This window comes from Eptesicus fuscus, chromosome 12, assembly GCF_027574615.1.
Source record: "Eptesicus fuscus isolate TK198812 chromosome 12, DD_ASM_mEF_20220401, whole genome shotgun sequence".
NCBI classification, from domain to species: Eukaryota; Metazoa; Chordata; class Mammalia; order Chiroptera; family Vespertilionidae; genus Eptesicus; species Eptesicus fuscus.
Window position 1 is genome coordinate 54,644,901 of NC_072484.1, and position 22,647 is coordinate 54,667,547.

The 22,647-nt window shown below is 44.2% G+C and overlaps 1 protein-coding gene and 1 long non-coding RNA gene across 2 annotated transcripts in view; one reads left to right on the top strand and one right to left on the bottom strand.

The window, feature by feature from the left end:
* Positions 1–3,485: 3,485 nt before the first annotated feature.
* Positions 3,486–13,696, bottom strand: LOC129150928 (uncharacterized). Its single transcript, XR_008557740.1, has 3 exons — positions 13,674–13,696; positions 13,215–13,332; positions 3,486–3,547 (listed from the first exon to the last, which is right to left on the bottom strand). It is a non-coding gene; the product is annotated as an uncharacterized LOC129150928 (long non-coding RNA).
* Positions 13,440–22,647, top strand: part of ABHD3 (abhydrolase domain containing 3, phospholipase) — a 33,708-nt gene continuing 24,500 nt past the window's right edge. Inside the window, exons 1-3 of the mRNA XM_008160239.3 lie at positions 13,440–13,781; positions 14,344–14,507; positions 16,207–16,389. Coding sequence (XP_008158461.1) covers positions 13,635–13,781; positions 14,344–14,507; positions 16,207–16,389 — 494 coding nt within the window. The 5' untranslated portion in view covers positions 13,440–13,634. The remainder of the gene's footprint in view (positions 13,782–14,343; positions 14,508–16,206; positions 16,390–22,647) is intronic.

Here is a 22,647-nt window from a genome sequence, read left to right on the forward strand (position 1 = left end):
CTACTGTGAATGAATTTGTGACTGCTTTACAGTCTACAGAAATGTATAATATTTGGAGAGCAACTTTATAAGTTAGAGTTACATCTAGCACATATCACTCAGTAACATTATGTAGTCTAGAATTCAGCCACATCTAACTAAAATGGAAGAAAAATGCAGCTTAGCTGAGTGCTCAAGAAGAAAAGTATATCATCTAGTGTCCACTTAGAAAAACATAGACCACTGTAAATATTCAAACAGATGGAATTTAATCCAACAAATTGTCTGCTAAAGTGTTGTAAGGACTGCAGACGCCAAAAGAGATTAATAACTGGAAAACACCATCCCCCAGGACTAGAGGAAGAAAAGAGAAAACGATGTTATCTAGGACCCATGACCACTGTGCCACTGAGGCTGCTGATACTGGAACCACTGCTGTTTTGTAGTAAGCTGGGAGCCCAGGCTCACACTGAAGCTGCAGAGAACCGGGAGCCCAAAGTCCCCACCGTTGTCACTACCACTGCCAAAGTCAGAGCTCCATGAGTGCAGGGCACACACACTCTGCTGCTGCAACCCTGTAACTGCCCTGCCCGAGTAGGAACCCAGAAGCTGCCAGAAATTCCATCAGAAACAAGAAACAATAAATGGCTTCTCCTCTTTTCAGTTGGTCTCCCATTAGTCTGCCGCAAATAACAGGAATAGTGTACCCTGTTGGGTACTCAGCACCATTCTCACCCTTCGACCATACTGAAACTTCCGCATAACAAAGAAATAACATCATGCATCTGCCTGATGCAACTATCCCACTTAAAATGGAGATACCTTCACCCTGTCTCCCCAACGAGTTTTCCTGATTGTATAGATTTTTTTTTTAAATGACTGAAGGTGCCCATCTCTTTAATTCACTGTGATTAATAGCCACCAAAGATCTATAGGAGCTAAAACATTCTGACTGACGTTCTGGCCCTCGCACTCATTTTAGTAACTGCATTCACTGAGTCTTTGGTGAGTAAGCACTGATACCTGCCCTATGTTCCTCTGGCTTGAAATCAAAGAACCTATTTCAATGGAGAAATCTCCCACCATCATCCCTGACCTGCAGATGGCAGCCTCAATGAGCTTCTTAAAGATTCTGGTGATCCCCTCATCAACGCATTTCTCAATGTCTTAGTGAACACGGTATTCTCGGGAGCAACTTTTCCAGCTCCCAAAGTTTTTGGTTTCTTTCCTTGAAATTATACCAGGGAAGTTTTGCTGTCTTAACCTACTGAAAGTACTAGTAAGCCACCATTAACTCCTGTTTTCAGTCAATCAACCTGCTACATGAGCTACACATTATATCTGAAAATGGTTAAGTGCTCCCATATTGATAAATTCAGTCCAATCCAATGCTAAGTTCTGTTCTCTGTGTTCTTTTACTGGCACTTGTAGAATCCATAGAATTCTACACATATTCTAAGGTCTCTGACAATATAAATTTGCAAAATGTTGCAATTGCTTGGCAGGGAGGGGTGGAGATATAATCTAGCTTCTCCCAGGTCAGACAAGGAACTACATCAGATGAATTTGCTACAGAGTCTTCAATCAAGGGAAGTCTAGTCACCTCCAACATGGGGGAAAGGAATGTTTTGGTTGGCCGAGAAAGATTAGAGGAATGAAATATGACAATTAAAAAAAAAAAGAACACATTTAATGCACATAACAACTAGGTAGATCTCAAGGGCATTATCTCAAAGGATTACATACTATATAATTCTATGTATATAGCATTTTGAAGTGACAAAATTATAGTGATAGAGGACAGATCAGTGGTTGCCAGGGGTTAGAGTTGGGGGAAGAGTGTAACTATTAAGGGGTCATGCAAGAGTTTCTTTGTGGTAAAGGAACAAGTCTGAATTCTGATTGTGGTGTATTTATTTATAGAATCCACACATATGGTAAATTTTCATAAAACTGTGCATGCCCAAAAAAGGAATGCATGTAAAAACTGGCAAAATCTGAATACAGTCTGTACCTGAGTTGATAACATTGTACCAATGTTAGTTTCCTAGTTTTTATAAGGTACTATGGTTATGTAAGATCTTATCATTGGAGGAAACTGAGCAAAGGGTACATGGGAACTCTGTATTTTTTTAATATATATTTTGTTATTGATTTCAGAGAGGAAAGGAGAGAGAGAGAGAAATAGAAACATCAGTGATGAGAATTATTGATTGGCTGCCTCCTGCACGCCCCCTACTGGGGATCGAGCCTGCAACCCGAGCATGTGCCCTTGACCAGAATCGAATCCAGGACCCTTCAGTCTGAAGACTGATGCTCAGCCGAAACCGGTTTGGCTCAGTGGATAGAGCGTCAGTCTGCGGACTGAAGGGTCCCAGGTTCGATTCCGGTCAGGGGCATGTACCTTGGTTGCGGGCACGTCCCCGGTGGGGGGTGTGCAGGAGGCAGCTGATCGATGTTTCTCTCTCATCGATGTTTCTAACTCTCTATCCCTCTCTCTTCCTCTCTGTAAAAAATCAATAAAATATATTTAAAATATATATATATTTATATATATATATATATATATATATATATAAAGACTGATGCTCTGTCCACTGAGCCAACCCAGGTAGGGTGAGAACTCTGTATTTTTTGCAACTTTTCATGAGTCTTATACTATTTTTAAAAAGGAAGTTAGTAAAAAAGAGAAAGAAAGAATAATATAAAGGGAACATGGGGGTTTAAGTTTCTCAGATTTATCTTAATCCATCCAAATGTCTTCATTCTAATTCTTAAGAATTCCATTTTTATCTAATCTGTGCCCTGACATTTACTTAGAAGGGATTCTGGGTCCTCAGTGATATCATTGCACTGATGAGTTAAACTACCTTGGAATTTCCTTTTCTACTCTGCTTCTAGACCTCTTTTATATGAGATTATAAATATCCTTCATGTTTAAGTGGTTTTTTTATATCCTTATTCAGTTGTTTTTGTAACTTGAAGCTGCATGCAATCCTAACTAATTCAAATTCTTGACATAATTAGTATATTAGTTAACAAATTTACTCTCTAAGGACTTCCATCCTCTTTCTTTTTAAAATTATATTTTTTCTAAACAATCAAAAACAATAATATTAATTGGAAACTTTTTATTTCAAAGAACAGAAAATTGAACTCAAATTGGCTTAACCAAAAGGAGAAATCTATTAGATCATGTAACTGAAACAAACAATTACACACACAAAAACAGAAGTTCTGGGTTAATATGTATACAGACTTAGCTCAAACAGCATCTTTATGATTCACTTTTTCTTTTCTTTGATTCCTTTGTAGTCACCAAGTGGCCTCAAGCTCCTAGCTTCATTCACTCTCACTGCTAGAAGTTCCAGCAGAAAAGAGCTCCCCTACCCTCTCCCAACAGTCCCAGCAATAGTCTCCTTGTGACGCAATGACTCTGAATGGAGCATTTATCTATCCTTGAACAAACTCGGAGGTCATGATAGGCCTGGATGTCATGTCACTCTTCAGTTGGGTGAGTTGTCAGCTCTACTCAAAGCTCTTGGTCCAAGAGTAGAAGGAAGGAAACCTATGCCAATGAAAGTGGGATAAATGCTCATGAAAAAGTTGTTTTGGAAAATAAATATGTACTAATGATTGTGTTGGAACATACCTTGCCATGTTTAAGCTGAAATTAATTCTGAAACAGGTTTAGAGGAAATCATTTGACATTTTAGATAGCGTCAGCTTTTTGAATAGAAACAATGTGGTGGAAAGAAATGAAGCATTGGTTCTAGCTTAACACTGAGGCATACTAGCTCTGTGAGCTTCAGCAAAATCACCTAACTTCTCTGGTCCTGGTTGCCTCACATATAAGACAAAGGAGTTAATAATATTTATACGTATAATGATTCTTGGTTCTTTTTTTTTAAATGTGGATTTCTTTCTTTTTTTAAATTGATTTCAGAGAGGAAGGGAGAGGGAGAGAGATAGAAACATCAATGATGAGAGAGAATCATTGATCGGCTGCCTCCTACTGGGGATCCAGCCCACAACCTGGGCATGCCCCTTTGACTGGAATCAAACCCTGGACCCTTCAGTCCTCAGGCCAACGTTCCATCCACTGAGCCAAACCAGCTAGGGCTCTTGGTTCATTTTTTTTTTTAATATATCATAATATACTTAGGTTTTAATAAGTGCCAAGGGTTGGTGTTAGATGAGTCACAACAAACATTTCTGTGGCCAAATTTGCCAGAAGGGAAAGCATATTAGGGCCATAAGTTTTGTCCTGTTTGCGCCAGGTTGGCTCTTAAAGGCACTCTGCTCATAGATGCTGGTCTTTGTGAGCTGAGGCATACTTGCATCACCCCCACAAATTTGTACCAACACCACAGATCCCAAACAACAAACAGCACTTCTCCTTTGTCTTCCCAAGTTAAATTCACCAATAGTAACAGCTTAAGTGATGCAATAAGACTCTGGTGAAATCTTAGATCTGTTTTGGTTTTTTCTCCAGGACGACATTACAGAGCAATTGTTCCTTCCTGTTGGCATGTGATCAGACACTCAACATATAAACTCCAGCAACTCCTCATGTTACCAGGAACCCTTTTGAGTGTTTTCAGGCATTCCATTGCAGAAAAAGATGGGAATTGGCAGTGAGTCCAATTATAATTCTTAGTGCCAACTGTACAAACTTTGTGTTGTTTTTATTTATTTTTCAATTACAGTTTACATTCAATATTATTTTGTATTAATTTCAGATGTACAGCACAGTGGTTAAACAATCATATACCTGCCCTAACCGGTTTGGCTCAGTGGATAGAGCGTCAGCCTGCGGACTGAAAGGTCCCAGGTTCGATTCCGGTCAAGGGCATGTACCTTGGTTGTGGGCATATCCCCAGTGGGAGGTGTGCAGGAGGCAGCTGATCGATGTTTCTCTCTCATTGATATTTCTAGCTCTCTATCCCTCTCCCTTCCTCTCTGTAAAAAATCAATAAAATATATATAAAAAAAAACAAAAAAATCATATACCTTACAAAGTGTTCCCCCTGATATTTCCAGTATCCACCTGGCACCATATATAGTTATTACAGTACTAGAGGCCCGGTGCACGAAATTCATGCACTGGGGGGGGGTGGGGGGTCCCTCAGCCTGGCATGCGCCCTCTTGCAGTCTGGGAGTCCTCAGGGGATATCCAACTGTCGGCTTAGGCCCGCTCCCTAAGCTGACAGTTGGACATCCTTAGCGTTGCCGTGGAGGTGGGATAGGCTCCCACTGCTGCCTGGTCGTTCCGCTGTTGGCTGAAACTGGCTCTCCGACATCCCCCGAGGGGTCCCAGATTGCGAGAGGGCACAGGCCAAGCCGAGGGACCCCACGGGTGCACAATCGGGCCTGGGGAGGGACACAGGAGGGCTCCAGGGCGTGTCTGGCCTGTCTCGCTCAGTCCCAATCAGCCAGACCCCAGCAGCAAGCTAACCTACCAGTTGGAGCGTCTGTCCTCTGGTGATCAGTGCACATCATAGCAAGCAGATGAGTGGCCTTAGCATAACATTAGCATATTACACTTTGATTGGTTGAATGGCCAACCAGATGACCAGACACTTAGCATATTAGGCTTTTATTATATAGGATTATTTCCTATGCTGTATTTTATATCCCATGACTATTCTGTAAGTACCAATCTGTACTTCTCAATCCCTTCACCCCCATTTCACTCAGTCCTTCTGCCGGGGTTCTTTTCCCAGCCTTACAAAGGGTTCAGCATTCTGGAGAAAGGGGCTGCGTGTAGATGATTAAGGAGTCCAAGGACGAAAGATATCTTTGAAAGGCATTGGGGGTCAGAGGAGCTTCAGCTGAAGGAGCTAGAAGACTCTCCTTGTCTAAGGACCCCGAGCTTTTATTAAACACAATTTGTCCCAAGGCAAGGTGGAAATATACACTTCAAAGGGTAAGGTATCAAAGGATAGAATACAGAAGCATTATCAGTTTGGGGAATAGCCTACAGCTGTTCAGGTGTTTGGCCAACAGGAGGCAATAAAATGCCCTGAGCTGTCTGGCAGCATTCACCAACCTTTTGATAAAACTCTTGTAATTATTACATGCTGGAATTGGTTCTCGGCATCCTTCAAAACCCCTCCCTTCTAGCAACCATCAGTCTTGTAACTCTGTATTTATGAGTCTGATTCTGTGTTTTGTTTGTTCGTTTATATTGTTTTTCAGATTCTAAGGATAAGTGAAATCATATGGTATTTGTCTCACTCTGACTGAGTTATTACACTAGCATATTACCCTCTAGGGCCCACCCAGGCTGTTGCAAATGGTAAGATTTTGTGTTTTTGTTATGGGTATGGGTATGTTATATATATGTGTGTGTATGTATGTATATGTATATATATATATATAGATATATATATATATATATCCACTTTTCTTTTTGTCCAGTCATCTATCATCTATTGATGGGCACTTGGGTCTTTCAACAGTTCATTATCGGTGTATAAAAATGCCAGGGGTTTTGGAAATTTTTTTTTTTTTTTGTATTCTGCTATTTTAGCGAATTTATGTATCAGTTCATGTCATCTGCAAATAATGACAGTTTACTTCTTTTTCTTAAATATGTTCTCATTAATTTTTAGGGAAAGAGGAAGGGAGAGGGGTAGAAAGATAGAAACATCAATGAGAGAGAAATGCCCCCTTTTAGGGATCAAGACTGCAACCCAGTCATGTGCCCTGACCAGGGATCAAACCTGGACCTCCAGGTTCCTGGGTCGATGCTCAACCACTGAGCCCCACCGGCCAGGCGACAGTTTACTTCTTCCTTAGCAATTTGGATACCTTTTATTTCTTCTTCTTGTCTGATTGCTGCAGACATCTCTGTCTTGTTCCTGATCTTGAGGAAAATGCTTTTACTTTTTCTCCATGGAGTATGATGTTAGATGTGGGTTTTTCATATATGGCTTTACTCTGCTGAGATATGTTCCCTCTACTCTCACATTGCTGAGAAATTTTATAAATGAGTGCTGGATTTTGTCAAATGCTTTTCTGCATCTATTTGTATAATCATGATTTTTAGCCTTTTTTTGTTTATGTGGGGTATTGTGTTAACTGATTTACAGATACTGTACCAACCTTGCATCCCCAAAATAAATCCCTCTTGATCATGGTGTATGACCTTTTTAATGAATTGCTGGATCCAGTTTGCTAATATTTTATTGAGGATTTTAGTATCTATGTTCATCAAGGATATTGACCTATAATTGTCTTTCTTTGTAGTGTCTTTTTTTTTTAAGGGCCAGGAAATGCCAAGAACAAGGGAATGGTGGTTTTTATTTATTTATTTTATTTTAAATATATTTTATTGATTTTTTACAGAGAGGAAGGGAGAGGGATAGAGAGTTAGAAACATCAATGAGAGAAACATCGATAAGCTGCCTCCTGCACACCCCCTACTGGGGATGTGCCTGCAACCAAGGTACATGCCCTTGACCAGAATAGAACCTGGGACCCTTCAGTCCACAGGCCGACACTCTATCCACTGAGCCAAACCGGTTAGGGCTCTTTGTAGTGTCTTTATCTGCTTTTGGAATTAGTATAATACGGACCTCGTAAAATGAGCTTGGGAGTTTTCCTTCCTCTTGAATTTTTTTTATTTTTTTATTTTTTAAATATATTTTATTGATTTTTTACAGAGAGGAAGAGAGAGGGATAGAGAGTTAGAAACATCGATCAGCTGCCTCTTGCACACCCCCTACTGGGGATGTGCCCGCAACCAAGGTACATGCCCTTGACCGGAATCGAACCCGGGACCCTGGAGTCCGCAGGCCGACGCTCTATCCACTGAGCCAAACCGGTTTCGGCCCTCTTGAATTTTTTTAAAAATAGTTTGAGACATATAGGTGTTAGCTCTTCTTTGTTGTTGTTGTTTTTTTAATAAATGAATTTATTGGGTTACAAGTTTCAAGTGTACAACTTATAAAACGTGATCTGCATGCTGCCCCAAGCAAAATCTCTTTCAATCCCCATTTCCCCGCCTTTGCCCACATCCACCTGCTCCCCAACCCCCTCTTCTCTCTGGCAATTATGAAACTGTTGTCTGTGTCTATGTATTATATACAGGGTGTCCCAAAAACATGTTTTGCTTAATCCCTTCACCTTCTTTCATCCAGTCCCCCAATACCCCTCCGTTCTGACAGCTGTCAGTTGGTTCCATGTATCCATCCCTCTGTTTCTATTTTGTTCATCAGTTTCTTTTGTTCATTAGATTCTACATATAAGTGAGATCAGATGGCATTTATCTTTCCCTGACTGGCTTATTTCACTTAGCATAATCATCTCCAGATCCATCCAGGCTGTCACAAAGATTTTTCTCTTCTCTTCTTCTCTTTCTTTCTTCCTTCCTCCCTCCCTCCCTCCCTCCCTCCCTCCTTTCTTCTTCTTCTTCTTCTTCTTCTTCTTCTTCTTCTTCTTCTTCTTCTTCTTCTTCTTCCTCTCTCTCTCTCTCTCTCTCTCTCTCTCTCTCTCTCTCTCTCTCTCTCTCTCTCTCTCTCTCAGTAGTATGCCATTGTGTCAATGTATCACAGCTTTGTATCAGTCATGTACTGATGGGCACTTGGGTTGTTTCCAGATCTTGCCTATTATAAATAACGCTGCAATGAACAGAGGGGTGCATATATTCTTTTGAATTCATGCTTCAGGCTTTTTTGGGGTGAGTGCAGGAGGCAACCAATCAATGTGTGTCTCTCACATTGATGTTTCTCTCTGTCCTCCTCCCTTCCACTCTCTCTAAAAAAATCAATGGAAAAATATCCTCACGTAAAGATTAACAAAAAAACAAGTGTTTATTATCTAACTGTTTCTGTGGGTCAGGGGTCCAGGCATAGCTTAGCTGGGTCCTCTGCTCTGGATACACTAGGCTAGTCAAGATGTTGGCCAGGCTGAGTTTTTATTAGAGGTTTGACTGGGGAAGAATTGGCTTCTAAATTAATTCAAGGTATCAGCAGAATTTATTTCCTTGAGTTGTGAGTCTGAGGACCCCATCCTTTGCTGGTTGTCAGCTAGAGGCTACCACTAGTTCTCCTCTGTGGCCCTCTCTAGGGGCAATTCATATGGCTGTTTGCTTCCTCAAGGTGGGCAGGAGAGCCTTTAGCTCTGGTGTGCTACACTAGAGTCATATAACATAACTAGAGGCCCAGTGCACAAAATTCGTGCACGGGGGAGGGGAGGTGTCCCTCAGCCCAGCCTGCACCCTCTCCAATCTGGGACTCCTCAAGGGATGTCCAACTGCCTGTTTAGGCCCGATCCCACTGGCAGTCAGACATCCCTCTCACAATCCAAGACTGCTGGCTCCCAACTGCTCGCCTGCCTGCCTGCCTGATTGCCCCTAACCGCTTCTGCCAGTCAGCCTGATCACCCCCTAACCACTCCCCTGCCAGCCTGATCAACGCCTAACTGCTCCCCTGCTGGCCCAATTGCCCCTAACTTCCCTCCCCTGCCAGCCTAGTCACCCCTAACTGCCCTCCCCTGCCGGCCTGGTCGCCCATAACTATCCTCCCCGGAAGGCCTGGTCGCCCCCAACTGCCCTCCCCTGCTGGCCTGGTCACCCCTAACTGCCCTCCCTTGCCAGCCTGGTTGCCCCTAACTGCCCTCCCCTGCAGGCCTGGTCCCCCCTCTGCCCTCCCCTGCAGGCCTGGTCACCCCCAACTGTCCTTCCCTGCTGGCCTGGTCACCCCCAACTGCCCTCCCCTGCTGGCCCAGTCACCCCTAACTGCCCTCCTTTGCCAGTCTGGTCACCCCTAACTGTCCTCCCTTGCAGGCATGATCCCCCCTTACTGCCCTCCCCTCTGGGCCTTGTCCCTCCCAACTGCCCTCCCCTGCCGGCCCGGTCACCCCTAACTGCCCTCCCCTGCAGGCCTGATCCTCCCCAACTGTCCTCCCCTGCAGGCCTGATACTCCCCAACTGTCCTCCCCTGCAGGCCTTGTCCCTCCCAACTGCCCTCCCCTGCTGGCCCGGTCACCCCTAACTGCCCTCCCTTGCCAGCCTGGTTGCCCCCTACTGCCCTCCCTTGTAGGCCTGGTCCCTCCCAACTGCCCTCCCCTGAAGGCCATCTTGTGGCGTCCATCTTGTGTCCACATGGGGGCAGCCATCTTTGACCACATGGTGGCAGCCATCTTGTGTTGGAGTGATGGTCAATTTGCATATTATGCTTTTACTAGAGGTCTGGTGCACGAAATTCGTGCACGGGGGGGTGGGGTGTATGTGTCCTGTGTCCCTCAGCCCAGCCTGCACCCTCTCCAATCTGGGACCCCTCAAGGGATGTCCAACTGCCCGTTTAGGCACAATCCATCTCACAATCCAGGACTGCTGGCTCCCAACCGCTTGCCTGCCTGATTGCCCCTAACTGCTTCTGCCTGCCAGCCTGATCACCCCCTAACCACTCCCCTGCCAGCCTGACCGACGCCTAACTGCTCCCCTGCTGGCCTGATTGACCCTAATTGCCCTCCCTGCTGGCCTGGTCACCCCTAACTGCCCTCCCCTGCCGGCCTGGTCATCCCTAACTGCCCTTCCCTTGCCAGACTGGTCACCCCTAATTGCCCTCCCCTTCAGGCCTGGTTGCCTCCAACTGCCCTCTCCTGCAGGCCTGGTCCCCCCCAACTGCCCTCCCCTGCCAGCCTGGTCCCCCCCAACTGCCCTCCCCTGCTGGCCTGGTCCCCCCCAACTGCTCTCCCCTGCTGGCCTGGTCCCCCCCAGCTGCCCTCCCCTGTAGGCCTGGTCCCCCCAACTGCCCTCCCCCACGGGCCTGGTTGCCCCCAACTGCCTTCTCCTGCAGGCCTGGTTGCCCCAACTGCCCTCCTCTGCCAACCTGGTCACTTCTAACTGCCCTCCCCTGCAGGCCTGGGTCCCTCCCAACTGCCCTCCCCTGCTGGCCATCTTGTGTCCACATGGGGGCGGCCATCTTGTGTGTTGGAGTGATGGTCAATTTGCATATTACTCTTTTATTAGATAGGATTGTATAGGATGTAATCCCAGGAATGGTGACACCCCATCATTTTTTTAATACTCTATTTGTTAGAATTAAATCACAGGTCCTATCTGTACTCAAGGGAAGGAGATTACACAAAGGCCTGGATACTGCGAGAGAGATAACTGGGGGTCATATTACAGTCTGAACTCTTATTTCCTCATCTAAATTGGAAGTAACAATTCTTGCCTTAAGGAAAATTGTGAATGTTCTTTTAACAGAAAAGAACTTGGACATCTTCCATCTCAACTATTTATTTGATAGACAAGGAATTGAGGCTCGGAAAGAGTAAATGATTTGCTTAAGTTTGGTGAGTGAGTTCCGAGTTGTTTGCTCCCCAGTCAGAAAGCTTTCCACAGCCGAAACCGGTTTGGCTCAGTGGGTAGAGCGTCGGCCTGCGGACTGGAGGGTCCCAGGTTCGATTCCGGTCAAGGGCATGTGCCTTGGTTGCGGGCACATCCCCGGTGGGGGGTGTGCAGGAGGCGGCTTGTTGATGTTTCTCTCTCATTGATGTTTCTGGCTCTCTATCCCTCTCCCTTCCTCTCTGTGAAAAATCAATAAAATATATTAAAAAAAAAAAAAAAAAAGAAAAGAAAGCTTTCCACAAACTGTGATGCCTATGATAGTTTATTTTGTGATATTATCTTAGTTTATTTTATGATATTATCACTTTATTTTAAAATATTTTTTTAAAGTTTTCAATTAAAACGCCTCAGATAAACCTCATTGGCTATGATACTGCCACTGCGCAAAGCCTAAATATTTTTAATTTACTTTAAAGAGAGAGGAAGGGAGAGGGATAGAGAGATAGGAACATCAATGAGAGAGAGACATCGATCAACTGCCTCCTGCACACCCTCTACGGGGGGTCGAGCCTGCAACCTGGGCATGTGCCCTGACCAGGAATCGAACCTGGACCTCTTGGTTCATGGATCAATGCTCAACCACTGAGGTGCACCGGCCAGGCTGATAGTATCACTTTAAATTTAAGCAAAATGAAATATACATGTATTTATGGGGGGCAAGGCAGAAGGCAGGTGCAGGCATTATAAAGAATGTCACATGTGCCGAAACCAGTTTGGCTCAGTGGATAGAGCGTTGGCCTGCGGACTGGAGGGTCCCGGGTTCGGTTCCGGTCAAGGGCATGTACCTTGGTTGCGGGCACATCCCCAGTGGGGGTTGTGCAGGGGGCAGCTGATCGATGTTTCTCTATCATCGATGTTTCTAACTTTCTATCCCTCTCTCTTCCTCTCTGTAAAAAATCAATAAAATTTAAAAAAAAAAAAAAAAAAAAAAAAAAGAATGTCACATGTAAATTGTCAAGTATGGCAACCACCATGTGCATTTGTGTTTCTGGGTGTGCGTGAGTACAAGAGCCAGCAAATGAAAGAATTACTTATATTCAGGGGCAGGCTAGCACATATCAAGTATAAATTATTATTCTATGGATTAAAAAATACAGGCTCAGTGAAGGTAACTGAATTATTCTGGGTCGTGGGAACCATCAAGTTGCAATGACCAAATCAAGGCAAAATAAATTGCTCCCTTCTGGCCCATCCCCTTTCCCCAGCACTATTTATATCATTAATTTACAATCCTGTGAAATTTTCATAGTTTATACAGCCCTTACTTTTTTCCTTTTGCCTGTTTGTCTTGCCACTCTTGGTACCTCTGGGGTGTGGGGATGGATGGGGGTGGGGAGGAGCTCATAAGAAACAGATTGTTAAATCTTCTACACCTTTCAGATGTCTATAAGTATCTCCTGGCTTTAGGCATGTTGCCATAAATAAGCCTAGGAGAACCTACTTCATAAATGGTTTATCTGCGTATTAGGTAATTTGAATTTCCTTCAAGTTCAAACATTAATAAACCAGTAATAGGCTTTATAATTTTTTAAAATCCCAGTTCATATTCTTGATCTCCTCATTTATTTTCGGGAACTACTTCTCATTTAAGGCATACTAAAGAATTCACAGAGAGGTTTAAAATCAAGTCTGAATGTCCTCACTGTTGAATGTTTATAGAATATTTTTTCCCTTTTGATAGTCTTCTTGGGGGACAACACAATTTCCGGGGGTGGGGGGGGGTGGGGGCGGGTGTAGAATTTTTTCACTACATAGTGAGTGCATTCTCCTAACATATCTTTGGCATTAACTCCCCAAATCTTTGAATCCAGCGCACACTTCTAGGGCACCTTAAACTGTTCGTTTACAGGAAGGAGTAATCCAGACCTACCGCCTTTCGGAATCATTCAAGGTCACTGGGGCAGGTATCCTGCCCGGCCCATTTCCCTCTCGGAAGTCGGCGCCCGCGCTCTTCCCACTCTTGGGGGTTCACCCAGTCTGACCGCGACCTGGAGGCGAAACCCCGTTAGCCCTCCGGCTGGCGGGGCTTGGACCACGCCTCTGGGAGGTTGCTGAGTGGCTGGCGGTGGGGGCGGTCCGGAGGAAGCGGGGGCGGAGCCGGCGGCATCTGGCGGGCAGGGCTGCACCTCCCGGGGCCGCCCGGCCGAGCCGCTCGGCGGAAGCCGCACTCTGCCCGGCAGGCGACGCTCTGCTCCAGGGTCCTCCGCGCGCCGCGCCCGCTCGCCCGCCGGCTGGCCTCCCGCCGCAGGACCCGCGCGCGGCGCTCCCCGGGGCCGTGCCCCGCCGAGCCATGGACCTGCGGATGCTCTCCCGGGAGCTGTCCCTTTACCTGGAGCACCAAGTCCGGGTTGGGTTCTTCGGTTCGGGAGTGGGCTTATCCCTGATCCTGGGCTTCAGCGTCGCTTACGCCTGCTACTACCTGAGCAGCATTGCCAAGGTGAGCCGAGGGGAGGCGCGGGCGCCGAGGCGCAGGGCCCGGGGCGGCTTTGCTGGGAGCCACAGCATCGGGCGTCGCCCGAGGCTAGTCGCTGGCGGGAGCGAGTTGGCCGGGGACGTCCCGGGGGGGCGAGCAGGCGGCTCCTCGGCGTCGCCCTTCCGCCGGGCATCCGAGGAACGCCCTTGGAGCGCGCGCGGGAAAGCTGGCCAGCCCCCGTCCGCCGGCTTGCGGGCCGGCCCCGCTCCTCGGACCGCAGCCCGGACCTCCTGACCTCGGGGCGCGCGCGCGGCGCTGCCGCGTCCCTAGGGCCCACCCCGGCACAGCTGCTCGGGAATGCGGGAGCACTTTGTGGAACCGACTCCTGCCAGCTCGCGCCAGTCCCCGGAGGGCTTGGTCAGCCACTCTCGAAAGTCCGTGGTGACCGTGAGTTGTTGGCGTCAGGCTTCCCGTAACCCGGGGGACCGGCGCTCGCGCGAGGGGCGAGCCGGGTCGGTTGCGGTTTACAGTTGGCAGAAACTTCCTCCGCTCGGGATCTCCTTCACGGAACTGTCTTCCCCCGCAGAAGCCGCGGTTGGTGGCGGGGGGTGAGAGCTTCAGCCGCTTCCTCCGGGACCACTGTCCCGTGGTGACAGAAACGTACTACCCGACGGTCTGGTGCTGGGAGAGCAGAGGGCAGACACTGCTGAGACCTTTCATCGCCTCCAAGCCCCCCGTGCGCTACAGGAAGTAAGTGAATTCCCATTTTCTGTCTCGGCTTCAAAACCCCCGTTCTTTGCATCCCGCTGGTTAGTGGAACCTCTGGTTTAGTAGAAAAAGGAGGAATGACCATGGAAAGCGTGCCCCTCACCCCACCCCCAGCTGCAGGAGCATATCAGGTATTGCCCTTCACCATTTTTTTTTGGGGGGGGGAGGGTGCGCGGATGTAAATGGTTTATTTCTAGACTAGGAGAAATGTTTAGGGGTTACTCTTTCCGAAGTTCATCATGCACCTGCCCCTGAGGACGAGATCCTTTGATGACATGTACAAGTTCCCTGGTGCTGGGGATAAGGGTGGGGGTGAGAGGATGAACTAATTTGGATTTTTGTGTGACCAACCCCCTGTAAAAGGACTTTTTGATAAGCAAATGGGTTCTTGATGGTAATGCCCTTGAGGTGTTAAGGATATGGTCCAGAATATACCAGTAACCAGGAGATTTAAATGGTGCCTGTTATTAGTTTCCCTGAGTCATCATCTAGTCCTTCTGGGGTTCCTTTGGTTGCCTGGAACTTGCACTACTTGTCTGTGAAATGTCTATATGTTCAGAGATCCTATGGGAGAAGTACTTTAAATTTAAGAAGCAAATTTTGTAATAGACCCTATGGGAAGACTCCGTTATTGAGTCAAACAGGCAGAGAAGAGATCATATCAGCATTTTATTTATTCATAATTCCCTGTTGAATTATTTGGCTGACGTCAATCAAATAGGGGTTAAAGGCTGGGTATTTTAGAGAAATGAGGAACTAATTAAGATAAATACTTGAGCCCCGAGGATGTGGCTCAGTGGTTGAGCCTCGACCTGTGAACCAGGAGGTCATGGTTCCATTCCCGGTCAGGGCATGTACCTGGGGGGTGGGGCAGGAGGCAGCTAATCAATGATTCTCTGTCATCATTGATGTTTCTATCTCCCTCTCTCTTCTTTTCTGAAATCAATTTAAAAAAATATATTTTTTAAAAAAAGATCACCCAGCCTCCGTGGCTCAGTGGTTGAGCATGGAACTATGAAGCAGGAGGTCAATTCCGGGTCTGGGGACATGCCAGGTTTGCAGGCTCAATCCCCAGTAGGAAGCATGCAGGAAGCAGCCAATCGATGATTTTTTTAAAAAATGTGTTTTTATTGATTTTAGAGAGGAAGGGAGAGGGAGAGAGATAGAAACATCAGTGATGAGAGAGAACCATTGATATGCTGCCTCCTGCATGCTCCCTATTGGGGATCGAGCCCTCAACTCGGGCATGTGCCCTTGACCAGAATCGAACCTGGGATCCTTCAGTCCTCAGCCCGACACTCTATCCACTGAGCCAAACCAGCTAGGGCCAATCAATGGTTCTTATTGATGTTTCTATCTCTCCCTCTCCCTTCCTCTCTGAAATCAATAAAAAAAATTTTTTTAAATCATAGTAATGAATAAAATAAAAAAGATAAATACTTGAAATACTTTGAAGTTCATTTTTATATACTACCTTTTACTAGTATTGCTGGAAATACTTTATGGTACTAATTTCAGAATATTTTTATAATGAAAGAAAGTGATATAAGTGTGTGTTAGTGAGTGCTGAAGAAAAGTTATTTTGAGATGACCAAATGCTATCTTATATTTATAGAATTAAGACACTAATATTAAGATGCAACTTGAAACACTGAATATGTCTTTGAATTGTTTCTTTTAGTGAATGTATTAAAACTGCAGATGGAGGACAGATTTTACTGGACTGGTTTGATAATGATAACAGTAAGAGTTATATGGATGCCAGCACCAGACCTACTATCTTACTGTTGCCTGGCCTCACTGGAACAAGCAAGGAGTCGTATATCCTTCATATGATCCATCTTAGTGAAGAACTAGGATACAGGTACTGGTGAAAGATTTTTTTTTTCCATTTTTCACTTAATTAATTTTAAATGAAACACAAATTAGCTTCATTTGTTTCAGAAATACTTATTTTTTGCATGGATTAAGAAACCCCCTAAATTATTATTTTCTCCCTTCCCCTGGTTTTTCAGGAAGATGTGTAACTGAATCATTTCATGGGAAGTAGCACTTAGCATAGTAGGCACTCAGCAGATTTTGGTTGAATGAAATTAGAATCACCTAGGAATTGACCTAAGACTCAGGTTTGAGAACCACTGAAGAGAGTGCTATACAGAATAGCAGATCCCTGAAAGAGGACACCGTGGCCTTCAGGTCACACTCCATATTTGAGCCCTCGTTCCACTTATCTTGCCTCAGATCCCAAGTGTAAAAATATTCAAAATCAGCTTGTAGGTGTCCTTATTTTTCCAAAGGTGATCTGTGCCTCTTTGCATGTCCACATGGCTGGTGTTCAGTTAATGATGTCACACCATTTTTAGAAAACCATTATTCAACTTGGTTAGCAGATGCATTTGACTTAGCAATATTAAATTTCAGGTTCAACTCTAAAATCTTAAAACAGTCATTGTGAAAGGTACTGCTTTTTTGTGCCTCAGTCTTTTTCAGCTGATAGTAATTATTGTAATGTAACACTCTGAGTTGCATTTAGAATTGTATCTTAGGTTAAACTTGAAATACTTGTTTGTGTGAAAAACTGAGGTTGAGTTTATATGAATAAAAATATTTGTATATACATCTGTAATAGTGTCAACAATATAAATAAAGAGAAAATACTTTTATATAAAGGGGAAAATGCCAGAAGAGTTATTTCAATTTTGACAAGTTAATTCTGATCTTTTATAGATAAAGCATATTTTGTCCATGAAGTGACAATCTCTCAGAAGCTTTGATATGGCGTTTCAGAATTATGGTTTCAATGAAATTTGCACTAAGCAATATCAGACATTTATCATTATCTGATGTTTAAGCACCAATGTGAGGCTTGATTCCAATTTTTTGCTAAAACTTAGTCATGCTCAAAAAGTACAGATCATAAAGCCTTTTGTACATATTTAAATTGCTGATTCTATACTTGGCCTGATCTATCTCCCAAGATTTAGAAAGTACTTTTAAAAACAATGCAGTTGAAACTCAGGGACTGAATTTCATAAGTCTTAGAGTTGCCAGTAAGCATGGCTTTCTTCCATCATTTGTAAAAGCTGCCAAATTTTATTACCAAACTAGACACCCAGTGCACGGATTCATGCACCGATGGGGTCCCTTGACCTGGCCTGTGCCCTCTCACAATCCGGGACCCCTCAGAGGATGTCAGATAGTTGGTTTCGGCCCGATCCCCAGAGGCCTGATTCAGACAGGAGGGAGCCTGATCCTGTGCGTTGAGCATCTGTCCCCTGGTCGTCAGTGCGCGTCATAGCGACCGGTCGTTCGATAGTTCATTCGGCCGCTTAGGCTTTTATATATATAGATAGATTTTATTACCATTTCATTACACTGTGCGTCAAAGCTGTTGGGAGGTTCTAACTTCCCTAAGGGTTAAAATCTCTTTGATGGATTTAGAAACTTTGTTGAGAATATATGATACAAGGAAGGCTTTGTGTTAGGTACTATGTGGAGATACAAAGAGTTGTGAGAAGTTGTCCTTGCCTCAAGAAGTTTATGAGAGGGGAGGCTGGATCAGGTCACTGTCAGTTGCTTGAAGACCCAGTTTATTGGGGTTCAGGGAAATCTAACACTGAATCGGGTAGCAGAATGCATGGATAAGGAAGGTCAATAAATTTTTCAATAGCCGTTGGGCCTATCCTCACTTATTTTTAATTGACAAGGAATCTAAGTTGGAGAGTGTGTTAGTTAACTTTTGCTGTATAACAAACTATCCAAAACTTAGTGGCTAAAAACAACAACCATTTCGCTCACAATTCTGTGGGTCAGCAATTTGGGCTGAGCTCAGCTAGGTAGTTCTTCTGGTCTTGGCTGGAATCATTTGTGTATTTGTGGTCAGCAGCCAGAATAACTCCGTGCTTGGGGACCCTTTACAAGGATGACTCATCTCAGCTCCACATAGTCTCCACATCAAGCTCACCCTGAGGTTGATCATTTGGTGGCAAAGGGTTCCAAACGTGCAAAAGTGAAAGAAAGCGACACGGCTTCTTGAAGCCAAAGCTGAGAATCCTCACAATGTTGCTTCTACTGCATTCCAGTAAAACAAAGTCACTTTCTAGTTGAAGCAAGTCAGCCCAGAGTCAAAGAGTAGGGAAAGAGACTCCACCTCTTGACAGACATGAGGAGCTACAAACTATTTTTGCAATCAATCAAAGACAGTCAGGTAGTTGCAAAGACCACTGAGGTAAAAAATGCATCTGCAACTTTGGCGCAAGGCTGGGTTGAGTCCTTAGGTGGCAAAACAGATCTAAGTCATTGATACTGTAGCCTGGGGTCTAGCAGGTAACATAGCTTGTGGAAGGCTGTGTGATGTGGGGGAATGTGCATGGGCCTTGGAGCCAGGCCTGGATTCAAATGTTGGAACTGCCATTTACTTAGTGACCCTGGGCAATTAATTTTTTAACTTCGCCAATCACAGTTTCTTACTAGAGAGTTTAATGAGTCAGACTGTATAAAGTACTTGGTTGAGTGCCCTGAACAAAGTGGGTCTTTAGAAATGTTCAGGTCTTCCTTCTCAGGTCTGTTTCCTGATGAAAGTAAAACATTTAAAATATATATATATAATTTAAAGAACAAGTACAAGTAAATCTACCTCTTGGAAATATAAACATCTAGTTTCTTTGCAGGACTGCTTGGTTATTATTATAATGTCTCTTGTACAACCGTGTTTCATAGGGAGTATGAACGCCCCAAGATCATGGCAGTGCACTTGCCTTTGGGCCCAGTTACTATCTTGTGTAAAGACTGAGTGTACAGGGAGAGTCATGATTTCAGTCAGGTCACCAGGGAACTGTTGCTGCTTTACTGGTGAGATATGATTTAGACATTAGAGAGAACCTGGCTCCTGGCATATGGACAAATAACACATAAGGGTTTACTGTTGTTGTTAAACAAATGTTGTTTTCCTGTACCTGAAAACTAACAAAGTCACAAAACTTTTCTGTTAAGGTCTACTAATTCACAATTAAAATGGGTGAGGTGGAAACTCAGCTAAAGTTTGTTTAAAATAATTGTGAGCAAAAAAAAAAAATTGTGTGCCGAAGCCGGTTTGGCTCAGTGGATGGAGCATCGGCCTGCGGACTCAAGGGTCCCAGGTTCGATTCCGGTCAAGGGCATGTACCTTGGTTGCGGGCACATCCCCAGTGGGGGGTGTGCAGGAGGCAGCTGATCGATGTTTCTCTCTCATCGATGTTTCTAACTCTCTATCCCTCTCTCTTCCTCTCTGTAAAAAATCAATAAAATATATTTTAAAAAAAAAATTGTGAGCCAAGTCTTTACGAAGAAGTCAAAGGTAAATAGAACTGAATGGGCAAATGCATGGCTTATCTGCACGTTTTCCATCTTCATTGGCAGAGTGCAGTGTGTACTCCCTGGATAAAGGTGCCTTTGAAGGGAGAAGGGATTTGCTGAGCCAGACAGCCCCAGTCATTCTTCCAAATTTTATCAATTAGATAAGTCCTCCATCTCCTGGGTAGCAAGTAAAGTGAGAAAGACTAGGAGTGTTTACAGAGAAGCCTTCTTATAGAAACCAGAGGAAAAACCAGAGAAAAAGTTGTTCCCTCTAATATGTTACACTCATTTGATTGATAAAGTAGTTAGAAATATTATCCACTCATTCAATGTTTCTTTTTTTAAAAATTCAGTAACATCGCTGAAACCGGTTTGGCTCAGTGAATAGAGCGTCGGCCTGAGGACTGAAAGGTCCCAGGTTCGATTCCGGTCAAGGGCATGTACCTTGGTTGCGGGCATATCCCCAGTAGGGGTTGTGCAAGAGGCAGCTGATCGATGTTTCTCTATCATCGATGTTTCTAGCTCTCTATCCCTCTCTCTTCCTCTCTGTAAAAAAATCAATAAAATATATTTTTAAAAAAATAATAAAAAAAATAAAAATTCAGTAACATGTGGCTCAGTGGTTGAGCATCGACCTATGAACCAGCAGGTCTCCATTCAATTCTGGTCAAGGCACATGCCCAAGTTGCAGGCTGCATCCCCAGTAGGGGGCGTGCAGGAGGCCGACAATCAGTGATTCTCTCATCATTGATGTTTCTGTCTCTCCTCCCTTCCTCTCTGAAGTCAATAAAAAATATATATTAAAAAATTCAGTAACACAGCTTGATGAATATAATTTTGTTTACCTGGATAATATCCTGTTTTCTTTTTAATCCTCACCTGAGGATATGTTTATTGATTTGAGAGAGAGGAAAGGGGGGGGGGGAGAGAGAAACATTGCTGTGAGAAACATCAATCAGTTGCCTCATATACACACCCTGACTGGAGATGGAACCCCAACCTAGGTATGTGTCCTGTCTGCGAATCGAACCCACAACTTTTTGGTGTATGGGATGACACTCCAACCAACTGAGCAACCCGTCCAGGGCAATATCCTGTTTTCTTAATTTTTTTTCCAAACATCTCTGAATTAATTTCTAGCACTACAACTAAAAACAGGGAGAAAACCAGTAACTCTGAGAACATCCAAATTATCTTTTTTTTTTTTTCTTTTTTTTTTTACCTTTTTTTTTACCATTTTACTCCACCCCTAAGTAATATTAAAAAGAGTGACCCATCATGCCCGGTGGTTCAGTGATTAGAGCGTTGGACTGCAAACTGAAGGGTCATTCATGGGTTCAATTCCCCATCAAGGGCACATACCTGGGTGGTAGGTTTGATCCCTGGCCCAGGTCAGGGCATGTGCAGGGAACAGGTCTGGGGCATGTGCAGGGAGCAACCAATCAACGTGTCTCTCTCACATGGATGTTTCTCTCTCTATCTCCCCCTCCTCCCTCCCTTCCACTCTTAGTTGTATCTGACACTAGTGATTTATTCCTTCCCTCCATAAAATGTCTCATTTGGTTTTTCTGATATTCCAGAATACTGGCATTTGTAACACTGACAACTCAGTGCTAGGCGCTGCCAGTTATCTCCTAATATTTATTCTCCCTGTCTTCCCCAGTAACAGAATCCTCCAATTTCAGTTGGGTAGATAGCTGCCCAAAATAAAGACTTCACTTTAAAGCCTCCCTTGATGCTAAGAAACAGCAGGCCAAAGTGATATCAGTAAAAGTAGTGTGCACAGTTGCTAGAAAGCCTCCTTAAAGGACGTTGGTGCTGCATTCTCTATTCTCCACTTTTCTCTTTCTTGGGTGCTGGCATGCAGATGTGATAGCTGGAGCTTATGAGCAATGCAATATAGGAAACTTAGTTTCCTGACACTATAGGGCACCATACAAGCCCTGGTCTACCTTCTTGGACTTTTACATGAGAAATAAATTTGTATCTTGTTTAAGTCACTGCTATTTCGAGTTTTCTGTCATTTGTGGGCAATCCTGGTGCTTCCTAATACATTTCTTCCCTACCACTGCATACTCTTTGTCACTTCAGTTAGACTGTCTGCTCTTTGGGAATACAGGTTCTGAGAGTGTCCTTTACAGTAAGTACCAAAATTCTTAACGGCTGGCCTAGATTTCAACGAACATTTTATTACATAATTCTTGATGGGTCACAATTTTTAATATTACTCAACTGCTGGAAGTTAAGATGACCTTAGGAGACAAGAGCAAGAGTGGATCACACACTTGGCAACTTCAAATCATTCTTTTGCTTTCCAGTTTGGAGTTTGGGCCTGCACAGTTTTTATTCAGGGGAAGTAGCACCAGTGGATGCTAAGCTGTAGGTGACACTCAGCTGCTTTTCCTGCAGCTGTAGAAGTGCACTAGTGGGTCATCTGTAGACTCTTCCTGAAGGAGGAGGGGGAGGGGAGGCTGAACTAAGAAAGATTAGGTGGTGAAACAGAAGGATGAGTTCTGATGACTCCCTAATCTAAAAGCAGTATCTTGGATACAAAGTAATTTTAAATGAACATTAGAATGTTTTTATCTAAAAATATGTTTATCCTTTTTCTTGTTGTTAAAATAATTTGGTTTTTAAAATTTGAGAATGAGTCAGATGATTATTCATGAGACTGGCTAGATGAAATAATGCATATTAGAAAGCATTGAATGAAGGTATTTCTGGAAAACAGAAATAGTAACATTCTCTAGGGACTTAACATTATCTATCTAATTGTTAGATATTCCAC